Source organism: Magallana gigas, chromosome 4 (assembly GCF_963853765.1).
Source record: "Magallana gigas chromosome 4, xbMagGiga1.1, whole genome shotgun sequence".
Lineage (NCBI taxonomy): Eukaryota > Metazoa > Mollusca > Bivalvia > Ostreida > Ostreidae > Magallana > Magallana gigas.
Window position 1 is genome coordinate 55,570,566 of NC_088856.1, and position 14,234 is coordinate 55,584,799.

The 14,234-nt window shown below is 35.1% G+C and overlaps 1 protein-coding gene across 1 annotated transcript; it reads left to right on the top strand.

Annotated features, from left to right (window-relative positions):
* The first annotated feature begins 419 nt into the window (after nt 1–419).
* On the top strand, nt 420–8,128 carry LOC105322977 (amidase). The gene is made up of 11 exons (XM_066083108.1): nt 420–553; nt 1,733–1,840; nt 2,305–2,419; nt 3,372–3,544; nt 3,931–4,070; nt 4,870–5,070; nt 5,626–5,700; nt 6,112–6,268; nt 6,573–6,635; nt 6,828–7,115; nt 7,450–8,128. Exons 1-11 carry the CDS (start codon nt 538–540, stop codon nt 7,644–7,646), a joined length of 1,533 nt encoding a protein of 510 aa, XP_065939180.1. The 5' UTR covers nt 420–537; the 3' UTR covers nt 7,647–8,128.
* The last annotated feature ends 6,106 nt before the right edge of the window (nt 8,129–14,234 follow it).

Sequence of the window (14,234 nt, forward strand, 5' to 3'; positions counted from 1 at the left end):
AGAGAGACTTCATGATTTTTTTGTTTCGTAATGTCGTATTTGACAGAAAACGAACCAGTAATGTTTTTAAATATAGGTTTCAAAATATGCTTTTGATAGCAATAATAGCAAGTCCATACGCAGATCTAGGAGAGGGACACCTGAACAATTCATTTCTTTTAAAATTTACAACATTTTAAAAGTAAAATATCTGAAGAGAGGTTCGGACCCCCCCCCCCCCCCCCCTCCCCGCGAAAAACAACCCCTCTCCGGAAAACTGACCCCCCCCCCCCCCCGAAAAAAATATCCGGGTCTGTGCATTTACATGTAGGCATATAACAGTATTTAATTTTTACTGATTATAAATCTTATAATTTCTACGCTTTTGTCATGTTGTAAATTTTGAATTTCCCGGGTGGCAGTAAATACAAATTTAACAATATGACACTTGCATGAGATCACTATGTAGCATATATATATGAAGCATCAACTGACATCTTTAAATCCAATTTACCTGTACGACTCACCATACATTTCAAATTGCCCTGCTGATGAAAAATGTCGGGAAAACAAGGTAGTGAATATTTCATAATGAAATAACCTTTAGTTAAGTTGATATGCAACGTCTATTTTTTCATGATGAAAACATCTGTATATTTCCAAGCACAGAGTCTATTAATTATGTGTACGATAATGCTCAGTAAGATTTTTTTGGGCAAAATTGCGTTAAATTCTGCAGGACATTCAAAATGCAAATTTGCGTCTTTATAAATAGCCAACGAAATTTGATCAAAATATGAATTCGAATTAAAATTTTGATAGGGCAAATGTTGATATAGCATTTGAACTAATACGTCGCCCGTGATAAGGACGAGCTGCAGCGTGTGATCTTACTTCCAGATCAACCCTGACCTTTAACTGAAATTAGGTCATGTATTCCTTATCAGCAGATTGAAAGTATTGCAATCTTCCAAATAACATAGCACCGTCCTTTTTTTTTTAAATTTCTTTAAATGCGTCTTGCTTTATACTGTGAGGGCTTTAAAAATGCACTCTTCCAGCGCGTGAAGCGTGTGCAGGTTAAGTTTCTGTGAGCATAGACCTATGTGTACATAGTAGGCCTTATATATATAAAGATATATACATTTTTTACACGACCTCACGTTCATGTCCTTAATGTTCGACATCATGCTTTTTCGAGTTTGAATTTTAAAAAATAGCCATTAATGTTAACGTTGACATCTCTGTAACGGTTACAGACCACACTTGTGTAAAAGTAATAAAACTGTAGAAAGTGAACGAACGTGTGTAAACATCGGAAAGTATGTATGGAAACCTGGTACAGTCAAAAACAAAATGGGACCGTTATCTGCGACGAGGACACAAATGTACGCGTACATGCGCGTGTATTTTGTGAAATAACGAAGCGTGAACAACAAAAACTCTTCATCCTAAACTTCAGAAGATTCAATTACAGTTGTAAAATATACAGACCGTAACAAATGCGGTCCATTGAGTTTTATGTAATACAGTAGCTAATGATTGTCTGAGGAATAACGAAATAATATTTTAATATTGCAAGTTTTTGGGTTTTTTTAAATAACTAAAGGGTAATACATGTAGTTTGATATTTTAAAAGTAATAATTAAACAAACACAGTTACACAGTTAGAGACACCCTGATATATCATTTTTTGATAATTTTATTTTATTTTGCGAACGTTTGTGCGTTTTTATATTTTTTTCTCCCGCAGAACTTCAAAAGAGTGCCGCCATTGTACGGATATCAGAGGAGGATATCAAATCGATATCAGAGGATCTAAGGCTGAAACTCGCACCGGAAGAGACCAGCGCCATCTATGGTAATTAACTATCATAATGATAAAATAATTTAATGATACACATATGATATCATAACTTGATTGATACATGTAGCGTTCAAAATTGCCGTCTGTGCATAACAAGAGCGAGGAAAAATGTTGTCAATGGTGGGACAGCTGAGTTTTAGGATAGGAGATTTATGTAATCAAAGCCCAGAACAATGGTGTTGAAAATATTTTCTTTATTCATGCATCAACAAAAATCTAGAAAACAAGCCAACAGAAACTCCCCTTTCAAGAGAGTATATAAGACATTCATTAAAACCTCTTGCACGACAACGATGCAAAATGTAACATAATTTTTATCTTCTCTCATCTTAGACCTACATATATGCACAGGCCGTTCCTTGACTTGAGTTGGTTTTATAAAATACATGTATCTGTGTTTTGTATAATTACAGTGTCCAGTGTATTGTATTGTCTTCTTGATTTATTATTGTATGTAGAGTTCTGTGATGGCACCTGTAAAGACTACCAGAGGGTTTACGAGTTAACGGCACCGACCCCCACCGTCAAATACCCCAGAACCCCCGGGTATAGAGACACACAGGACGACTCGTGGTGTGTATCTATATATTGATCTGCATGTACTAGTACATCACATACATGAATCTAGGGGTAGTGATGGAAGTGACTTCGGACCCCCCCCCCCCCCCACCCCCTTTGAAAATTCAATTTTATTAAATTCATATAGTAAAGGTCTCAAAAAAGGCCACGGACCCCCTCTCCCTTCGATCTCCTGCAGTTTCTGGATCCGTGCATGTACGTACATGAATATCATACCTGCTATATGTATATGATATACATACATATTACATGTACATGTTTACAAAAAGAGCTAGGTTTGGTATTGGATGACTGATGCATTATTACGTATAACTATATGGCATGTATTGCTATCTAAGGCTGTTGGTTTGTCTCTCATTTGAAGATCAATTTTTTACTTTGATTTTATTTTTATTCAAACATATTTTTTCGGGAAAAATACGTGTTAAAAACCAAGACCTTAAATATTTAAATCTTACTTTAAGAAATAAGAGATCATATATTCTTTGAATATTACGAGGTGATAATTTTGGTCGGGGCGTGGTTAAATGCAATAAAGCTCGAGGGGCTTTATGATAGATTTGACCACGCTCCGACCGAATTTATCACCTCATGATATTCAAAGAATGATTCTGTATTATTAATATTTATATAATATTTAGCATTTGTACGAATAAATATTTGAATATTAACATATATCTCTGATTTCAATTTTATTTTAGTCGTGCAAAACCCGCTTGCACCCCAACAATACGTCAGGACTGTAAATACAATTTGTAGTGTTATCACAAACAAAGACACTAAAAAATGAAGATAAATAAGAATTTAAATTCTGACAATTTTATTTAAACTAAATATTTATTTCCAAGTTAAAGTACTTGTATATATTTATAGCTAAGAATCAACGATCTTTTTTCTCACATTTATGCTTTCAATGTTTTTGAAGAAATACTACCTGTTTTGTTAGGTATTACCGATGTGACATTAAAGGAGCGGAGAAAGGACTTTTGGCGGGAAAAACTGTGGCCATTAAAGACAATGTGACTGTGGCGGGGGTCCCAATGATGAACGGAAGTAAGCTCCTGGAGGGGTTCGTTCCCGACAGAGACGCCACTGTAGTAACCAGGATACTGGATGCAGGTAACTACCGGGGGTGTGGGGGTGTGGGTCAACTTTGCATTCGTTGCTGACGTACAGAAAGGAGAGTGTAAAGGGATGGGAGAAATGATGACGGACCACACCTCTCGATGATCACTCCAAGGGGGAGGGGTGTGACGGTCAGGCCTGTGTGAATACCGGTGCCAGATAGTTCAGTTGGTAGATCACATGAATAAAGATTCAGGTGGCCCGGGTTCGAATACCAGTCTGGTCCGTCATTTTGTCTCCCATCCCGTTACAAAAGTAAGAGAGATAGAGAGGGGGGGAGTCGATTGATTTTGAACCTGCGAAAATGTATGTAAAATTGTCATGAGTACAATGCATGAGACCTCGAAATTAATTCGTTTATAAACCTTTTTTTTTTCAAGGAGGTCGCATTCTGGGTAAATCTGTGTGCGAGGACTTATGCTTCTCCGGAAATAGCTGCACTTCCTCTACCGGTCCAGTCAAAAATCCACACGATCCGACAAGAAGCGCAGGTGGTTCTAGCTCGGGCTCGGGGTCTCTGGTAATACGGGATTTTTATTTTTTTTTAGTTCACCGCTTTCAGCTTTTCTGCTCAACCGTTGCCCATCGTCCTTCTGTCCGCCCGTGTGTCTATTCGTCTGTAAACATTTTTTTTGACTTCCTCTCTATAACTCCTGGGCCAAGTTTCACCAAGCATAGTACACACAATCCTCGTGGAAAGAGGATTCTAAATTGTTGAAATTAAGGACAGAACCCTTTTTAAAAGGGAGCTAATTGTGAAACAGTGAAACTAGGCTTTGTGTCTTTAAAAATCTTCTTCCCAAGAGCCACTACACCAGAAATGCCAACTTTAACACCAAAGCTTGTATTCTTAGTGAAGATTCTAAATTATTAAAACTGTGACCAACTGACTAATACTGGGGCTCAAATAAGTGTTCAAAGTTTAACAAAAATCTATATGGAAAATTTTTAAAGTCCTCTTCTCAAGAACTACAATGCTGCAACTTGTGATATAACACAATGCAAGAATTCTAAGAAAAAGAAGATTCTCAATAGTTTACATTGTGACGCAAGACTATTGCTGGGTCCCCAAGGGGGATTTTAAAAATAACTTTAGATTATATGGGGAAAATATTTAAAAACTGCATTAAAATAGAGTGATACAAAGAACTGTTGTTCGGGTGAGCGATGTGAGTTACTGGCCTTGAGCTCTTGGGTTTTTTTATACATGTAGGTTCAATGTCATGTGAGCAAACGCCATTAATCACATATTGGTTATGATAATTCGGAAAAAGTAGACCAAAAAAAACCTCATGAACATGTTTTTTATTATTCTATAGGTTGCAAGGAAAGTAGTAGATGTTGCTATTGGAGGAGATCAAGGCGGATCCATACGTATTCCCGCCAGCTGGTGTGGAATTGTGGGATTGAAGCCGACCTATGGTTTAGTGCCATACACTGGCATTATGCCAATAGAGAAGACGATCGACCATGCCGGTCCCATGGCCAGGACTGTGGAGGACTGTGCAGCTTTACTAGAGGTAAAATGTGAAGTGCTTTTTCATTCACGTACGAAAAACTTGATACATCAACGTTGCGATTTTTTAAGCTAGCCCCTGGTGATAAAACCCCCCTTCCCTTATTTCTTCTCCCCGAAGAAGAGATTTTCAGAGACACTTCTCCAAAGAAGTGTAGAGTATTAATCGTATTCATTTTAAGGAAGTTACCTCATTTACATCAAAAAGTTCTTTTAAACTATCTTACCGGTCAGTGTGACAGGAAATGTAATTAGTTTGAATACGTTGATAACAATTGTTTCAAACAATGCAATGAAGCTCAACCTCAATGTACAACTGGCGGGTAATTGTAGTCCATCAAAACTCATACTCTAATAGAGGATCGACATGCCAGTGTCCTTATTTACAGGTATCCATTGTCTTTAATTTGTAAAAGAAAAATATTGTCCATGATCCATGATGTATTTTGGTGATCATTCTACCTTTGTCTAATTGTGTGATGTGAGTTTTTTCTTACCTCGGTTAATTCTGCTGTTGTGTATTTTCTGTCGGTGAAATGGATCTCCCATTGTGTTACAGGTGATTGCTGGCTACGATGACGGGAATGACCCTCGCCAGTTCCCTGCAGTACCCCACCCACCCTACTCTAAACTGGTAGGTACATGTTAACTCACTACGGTCTGACTGGGTGATAACCAATTTGTGCCTAATTCTTCTATATCAAAAACACTTATTGCCTCAGCTGGCCTTTGAACCGAGGTCCTCTGGCATGCACATCCAGCACACTACCGATCCAGCTAAAGGGTTAACGCACTAGCCAGAGCTACATGTAGTAGGAATGTTACATTACTGACTCTACCACACCTCAAACAATTCACTAGTGATGTCGTTGCTTTACTTGCCTCCAGCTTTCTCTCAAACACGCTAACCGACCTCGGAATATGAAGTATGTTAAATCCACGAGCAGATCGAGAGTCGCCTCGCCATCTATGAAATTGGTCAATCCGATATATATCTGTATCAGTAACAAAGGTACCATAGTGTTTTCCATATATCGTTTCACAGGTAAACGATGGGATCAAAGGAAAGAAGATCGGAATTCTGACTGAGGGATTTGTGGATGTAGAAGAAGACTTAGCGAGGGTCGTCAGACAGAGGGCCTTGACCCTGAAGGAGGCGGGGGCGGAGGTGTCTGACGTCTCCCTCCCTGTCCACATAGACGGTGGGTCGACGATGCTTATATAGAATACAATTACAACCTTTTGGTCAGATTTCATAGATATGTACATTGTACGGTGATTACCAAATCAAAAGGAAACGAAAATGTAAAATTAATGTAGTAATTAATGTCCCAATATGTTGTTACATACACGTACAAAGTGTACCCCACCAGTAGATTGTGTTTGATACTGCATATACATATATGATAGATAAAAACGAAAGAAGTTACTTTCGTCAAAAGTACTACAGTCACTGTCATTTTGATTTCATGGTTACGGTTATTAACATTGCTGTGTATCATGTAGGTTTAGCCATTTGGACACCGGTAGCCTTTGAGGGGACCTATCAAATGATGATTAAAGGAAACGGTGCGTATTCCTAAATCTCGTGAAATCTCTTTGTCCGATTCCATTGTCTCTTCAGTTTAATCAATATCGAGTTATATGTTTTTTATTCATTTATTTTTAAAGGCATGTGATCTAATTTTTGAGGACTATTATATCGTTTTTCTTTATTGCTGGTAAATATCCATGAACATTCTTTATTGAATTTCTTTAAAGGACATGGTTACAACTGGAAGGGTTCATACGATCTCCCACTGCAAGAGGCCTTGGCGGGGGCATATAACCTTCGACCTTTCGACTGCCCCCTACCGGTCAAAATAGTAATGATATTTGCTGAGTACATGCAGAGGAATTACCAGAACAAGTTTTACGGCAAAGCCCAGAATCTAGTCCAGCATCTGACGATGGAGTATAACAGAATTCTTAAGGATTATGACGTCATAGTCATGCCCACACTTCCAGCCAAGGCATTCAAACTTCCATCCAAAGGACATTCCGTATACGGTTCGTTATTCTTCTACCTGAACTATCTCTCCCGGCCCAATTACCATATTCAAAAAGAGACTTTAGTCAGAATTTAATACAAGTTTTGAAATTGTTTTGTTAACAAGAACGAAACAAAAATCATTCGCCATGTTTTAATATGTTTGTGTATTATACAAGCTTGCAACTTTTGAAACGTTTTTGTTCTGAAAAAATTCAATCTTCTCAAAGTCGTTAAAGGGCTTATGTTATATTATGCTTAGTCTTATTGAAAAATTATCCCATTTATCTTTCAGAGTTGCTTAATTCGAGTTATTATGATATTGTTACTCAGTCATGTATGTGTGTGTTGCAGAGACTCTCAAACTGGAGTTGGACATGATCAGGAACACTGCACCGTTCAACGCCACCGGGCACCCCGCCCTCAGTGTCAACGCCGGCCTCAGCGAGGGTCTACCCTGTGGGATGATGATAGTGGGCAGAATGTTGGATGACCTCACGGTTCTACAGGTCGCCCGAGCCGTCGAGAAAACCTTTGGGGATAAGCCTTAGTAATTCGCATGTTATATACTCCCCATGTCTAGAGGACATTATTGAACAACTTGGATGTATATGCGGATGTATATGCATTTTTCTTGTTGATATCATATTTAGACAAGCTTATAAAATCAAAATGATAATCAACTCTTGTTGGATCCTTACATTAATGTACTGTACCATATTGTTACGTTTATACTCTAGCGACGATTTCAATACATCGCTGCTTGAGGATTCTTTTTCTCAATTTAGATATATTCGTGTAAAAACTCTGTAACATTTACGCAAATGTGTAGATGTCTTACATTATGTACACATGTCTTTTCAATTGTACTTTACATGTTATATATATTGTATTTTTGCCGTTAAGCATTACGTGAACCTGTAGATACACATTTTGTGGGGTTGCCTTAAATATTACCCATAACTCTATAATCACTTTGCGAATGTCAAAAATGTGTTTATTTCCATTTGGATATTTTTCTTTACATTTTCAACTGTCTTTTTGTTTGTGATTACATTACGAATCAATTTTGAACCCAATAACTCCATTAAACATGAGTGGCACAAAATGGGCGTGTCTCATACCATAACCGCCAAACGGTATTGGCTGCACCGCGTAGTAATACACAGCATGTACTACGTGACAAAATAGGGGTTTTAAAGTGTATGATTTGAAAATAATATGAATATAAGTAATTAGGAATCGTTCTTTGAATATTATGAGGTGATAATTTCGGTCGGAGCGTTGTCAAATCTATAATAAAGCCTATCGGGCTTTATTGGATTTGACCACACCCCGATCGTTATTATCACCTCATATTATTCAAAGAATGATTCCTTATTACTTAAATAACAACATACCGTGTTTATTGTGTTGGTTTTTTTATTTGGCTTCATAGAATGTTGACCTCTCACACATATGTTACCCAACCATGAACCTTTGAACTAAATTTTGTATGAGCCTTTGAATCATAATTATAATCTTGCATCTAGGTAACTGTAATATCGGCGAAATTAAAATATTTGTCGTATATAGGTTTTTTTGTTTTCCTTGTTAATAAAACTCTAATATATATCATGATATCATGATATATATACATGATAATGAATCAACCTCTAATAGATCTATATAGGATATCTCATGATTTGCGATGGTATATGATTTTTGTCCAACGAGTTGTGTATTTTCTATCCCCGAGCCTTGGCAAGAGGATAGAAAACACAACGAGTTGGATAAAAATCATATAAAATCGCAAATCATGAGATATTCTTTTTATCACATGTTTCACCTCATTTTTTTGGTTTAATTTTAATTTTTTCTATAAAATTATAATTGTTAGCCGCACAACATATTTTTTTTTTTAAATTCTTTTATTGATTTTATATAAAACAATTTACAAGATTGTGGTCAAAGATAGCTTATACATAGATACGAATTTCAATTGAAATCATTATTCATTATTATGCACACAGTGATAAATATAATAAAACATACATACTAACACCTAATGTATCGTACGAAAACATAATCATACATGCATATATTGAAATGTTACATTCTTTGGTATACGTAGTAAAAATAAGTTGAACCCCTGGCTTACCCGGTGGACATAACACATACATATGCATACAGTCCATCACTACGTCCCCGGGTAAAGCGTTAATACACATAGACAGTCCCTATGTGTATCGGGTATATTATTGTTCTGAAAAGAATAACAAATATCAAAGTTTAGATATCAAAAGTTGAAAAAGCTCATTTTCTTTTGTATTTTTTAGCATTTTCAGAACTGCACAGTGTGTCGTAATATACTCTTTGAATGAGTTTTTTTATCAATAAAATTGATTCGGGTAAATTTTCAGGTCTACAATACATTTTACATTTGTATATTCTATATGCAATAAATGACAAAAAATAATTATATAATTTGGTGACTTGTGTTTCTTCCAGGTAGAACCCCAAAACAATATGCTTCCAATTAATATCAAAATTTAAGCACTCGCTGGCCGCTTTCTTTTTTACTACATTAACACAATCAAAAATAAGATGTTTTTGTAACGTACCGAGCTACTTGTACTGCCAGGGGAAGGGTTCGTGCCTGGTTTTTTCCAGGGTTTTGGGTGTACACTAACAAAGTCTTATAATATAATGATTTTCTATTGATTGTCAAAAATGATTGGTATAGCCTAACCTTACTTAGGTTAATAATCAACAAGTAATTTCAGGGAATCTAGAATATTTACAAACAAAACAAGGGGTATAATAAACAAATAATTGACACTGTGTGTCATGTACTGGTGCTGCCTATGTTCAGGTCGGACAGTACACACCCACAGTGACAATCCACTGAGGTCAACCACTCAGCTAAAATGACTGACCGTCCTCAGATTACCGCATACACTGTAGGCTGCCTTATTCAGGACGGACAGTGGGCACAACGGCCTGGGCGACAGTCTGATCAGCCACTAGAGAAAGGAACCATGGCTAGCCTCTCCGAGGAAAGCCTACTGTGAAAGACTGACAAGCCAAAAGTGACTGCAATGCCTACAGTACCAAGAGGACAACCTCTCTATGGCCTATCAAAAACACTTAACACCGTTACGAACGGGCAAGCTCTGTATTGACACAATACCACTTATTAAACTTCACCAACTTCCTCTCTCTGCGGCTGATTTCCAACTAAGCAGCTGACAGCTGATTCACTGTCGTATTTATACCCTTGTATCACGTGACATAAACAAAGGAACTAAAAAAAACGGTCCGGGCCGAACCTAAATTATCCGGAATTATTACATTTTGAATTTTCAATTTTGTTACATTGTTTGCATTTAGCAGTGATATTTTTATTCTATTTGCTCACTAAAAGATTGTTACATAATAGATTGTTCAGTAGTTTGTAATTAAACGCAGCTAGGGCTTTGTCTTTGGTATTTTAAATTTTCTGTGTGTATATTGATTTCCATACATTTTTGCTTTCTTAAATTCTTTTTCTAATTTAGATTGTGTACAAGGTGCTTGAAATTTATGTTTTATTAATCTTGAATAAAAAGTTTTGGTGTTGTGTTGATCGGAAATTATTTGTATTTGTTTTGTTTGTAAGTATGGAAATTTTGAAAAATCGTATTTGAGTTCAAATTTGGTAAAAATTTGTTTTATTATTTTGTATTCACATAACCAGTTTGTTTTTTGCGTAATGTATCGAATATATCCGAGGAACTTTTTAAAGTTCCATTCTCTTCAAAAATATCTTTTACATATAGAATTCCGCTTTTAATCCAATTTTCAAAGCAGATTGTCTTACCTTTAAAATTGAATATTTTATTTGACCAAATAGGTTGTAATAAAAAAGATTCGGTAGAAAAGGCAGGTATTTTGGTTTGGGTATCATCTTTACTTAAATTATAGCATACAAAAACTTGCTTGTAGAACTCTGGGAAGTTGTTTATTATACCATAGTCTTTGGCAACTGTCTCATTTGTTTTCATCAGATATTCAATATCAATTTTTGTATCCTTACAGAAACTGTTAAAAAAATATTTAATATTGTGTTCTGTACTAAGTAAACGTGGAATCCACATATCTTTTAGGGCCGTAAATTTAGATTCCATATCAACAAGACCTATTCCTCCCTCATATACTTCACCTATGATGGTATTTCTTTTGATCCTATCAGTTTTATTCCACATGAAATTAAATATAAGCCTTTTAACATTTTTTATGAAATCATTGTCGGGTATTTCCAAAATGCTAGCTACATATATAAGTTTAGAGATTGCTAATGTGTTTATTATTGTGCATTTTCCAAATATTGTTAGTTTTCTTTTTTTCCAAGATTCAAATAACGTTTCCATTTCATGATATATTTTCATCCAGTTTTTATTGTAACACTCAATCTTATCATGACCAATGTGTATACCTAAGCATTTCACTGATTGGTTCGTTACATGTATTCCTTCAACATTGTTATATTGGTTTTTAAGAGTGCCAAGAAGGATGCATTCTGTTTTAGATAAATTTATTTTTGATCCCGCGAGTTTGCAAAAGATGTCCATGGTTTTAATGGCTTGTTTGAGAGAATCTATATTCTTCAGTGATAATGTCATATCATCTGCATGTTGGATGTTTTTAATTTCTTTTTCTGAGTTTTTAACTGTAAATCCGTTTATTAACCCATTGTTTTTTATTTTATCGGATAAGATTTCAGCGACGAAAAGATATAATAATGCTGAAATAGGACAGCCTTGTCTAATTCCTCTATGCATTTGACATGTTCTTGAAATCCATCCATTATTTTTTAATCGAAATATTGGGTTTTTATATAAAATTTTAATCCAGTGAATAAAATTGGATCCGAAATTAAAAGTCTCTAACGTTTTGAATAAAAAATTCCATTCAACAGAATCGAAAGCCTTTTCAAAATCCCAAAAGAGGAGTAGCCCTTCTTGATTATTATTTTCGCAATATTCAAAAATGTCTAGAATTAGTCTAGCATTTGTACCTATAAATCTTCCCTTTATGTACGCTGTTTGCTCATTACTTATATATTCATCTATCACTTTTTGCAATCTGCGTGCAAATATAAACGCAATGATTTTATAATCCGTATTAGTCAAGCTGATAGGTCTGCAATTTTTCAATAGATATTTTTCACCTTTTTTGTGGATAAGAGAGATTACTGCTAGGCGTTGAGAGAAAGACATTTCATTTAACTGGAAAATTTCTTTCAACATATTAAAAAAAAGTGAAGATAGTTGATCCCAAAAACGTTGATAGAATTCTGCTGGCAATCCATCAAGCCCGGGAGCTTTATTACTTTTCATACTCATTACTGTATCTTTACATTCATCTAAGGTTGGAAATTTATCACAATTTTCTTTAGCTGTAGTAGAAAGCGTTTTAATATTACTAGTTTCTAAATAATTTTCAATGTCTAAGTCGTTTACATTTTTTGTATCGTATAAATTTTCATAGAAATGACACATTTCACCTAAAATTTCGTCATCTGTTGTTAAGTTTTCCTGTTTTTCATTCTGTAGTTCGTAAATTACGTTTTGTGTTTGATGTTTTTTTTTCTAGACATAAAAAATATTTCGTGTTCTTTTCACCTTCATTAATCCATTTTGCACGTGATCTTATCTGAGCACCTTTAGACTTTTTATCAAAAAATTCGTTTAACTGAGTCTCTAAGTTTCTTTTCCTAATCATATCAATTTCATTGTAAGGCAAAGATTCTATATATTCAATTTCTTTTTCTATATTTAATATTTTCTTTTTAAATCTGTTTGATTGTTTAACGGAGAAAATTATAGAGAATTTTTTAACCTCGTCCTTCAAAATTTCCCATTTTTGTATAAATGTTTCATGCGTGTTGGAAATATTTTTTATGATTTCAGAAATTTGCTCTTTGTATTCTTTATTTTCTAAAAGAGACGTGTTAAGCTTCCAATAACCAGCCCCCTTTTTGTTATCAAAAATATTTAGATCAACAACTTTACGCTCGGAAAAAAGTTCCTTAAAGATTAATAAACAAACATTTCATTTTTGAGCATATTTTTATAAATTCTTAGAAAAAAAATAAATTAGCATTGAATGCTTCTCATTTATAACTATTACACTTTTCAAATGATTTGTTTTGTTACTTTTTCATTCAACTTCAATAATTCGCCTGCAGCTACGTAATGTTTAGTTATGACGTCACCTGGCGTAAGAACACACAGTGGAATATCAAACATTTACCCCTTGATTGATATCCTGCGCATATTACGATAAACGTTTGATAAAATAATTAAGCAAACTTTAATAGATCCAATAATGAATCAAACTTTAATAGATCCAATAATTAATCAAACTTTAATAGATCTTATAACATTAATGAATTAAACTACAATAGTTCTAATACTGATGTGTGTTGTTGACAGCGTTAAAAACTTCAAAACTATATAACAGAAAAAAACTAGCGCACTTCAATATAATTTATTTCATTTTAATTGTGTCGCCAGTTTCTTAATATATCCGGAATTTCATTAACGTATATTTACTCCATATAAAATGCGTGCCTAAAAGTAACAAATACAATGCATGTACATTTACCATAATAGCGAGCACAGCTCGCCAGCGCGCGCCGGCGAGCTCTAAGAACCAGTGGGCGCGGGGAAAAGAACGAGCTAAACTTACAGATTCATCAAACAATTTTGTTTGTCTTCTCTTAATTTGTATCTATACTCTGTCCCGAGTTTTTGCTTCCACCCCTTTTTGCTTGATGTTTCAATAATAGTAAATACCTTTGTGCTCAAACAACGTTCATCTGCTACTATGAAAATGTCCAGATTATCTGTTTTGAAAAGCCCCCTCTACCGTTTCAGGCTTCAACACACATCCCAAAATTGAAACTCCACGGAGAGTTTGCATTGCATCAGCCATTGATAAGCACGATAAATATAACGTTAAAAATTGCGCGAGGTATCCCGAGTACTTCCGAATGGAGAAAAGATGTAAACATTTCCCATTATAAATCTCCGTAAGAAAATTGATTTCGTTTCTGTGAAATTTTATGAGTGAAAAGGGATAATTGTTCAATGACGATATCTTGGATATATTCC

Coding starts and splice junctions, on each gene's coding strand:
- LOC105322977 (XM_066083108.1), top strand. Junction 1,841..2,304: donor AGAGACCAGCGCCATCTATG/GTAATTAACTAT, acceptor TATTGTATGTAG/AGTTCTGTGATGGCACCTGT. Junction 6,269..6,572: donor CCTCCCTGTCCACATAGACG/GTGGGTCGACGA, acceptor TGTATCATGTAG/GTTTAGCCATTTGGACACCG.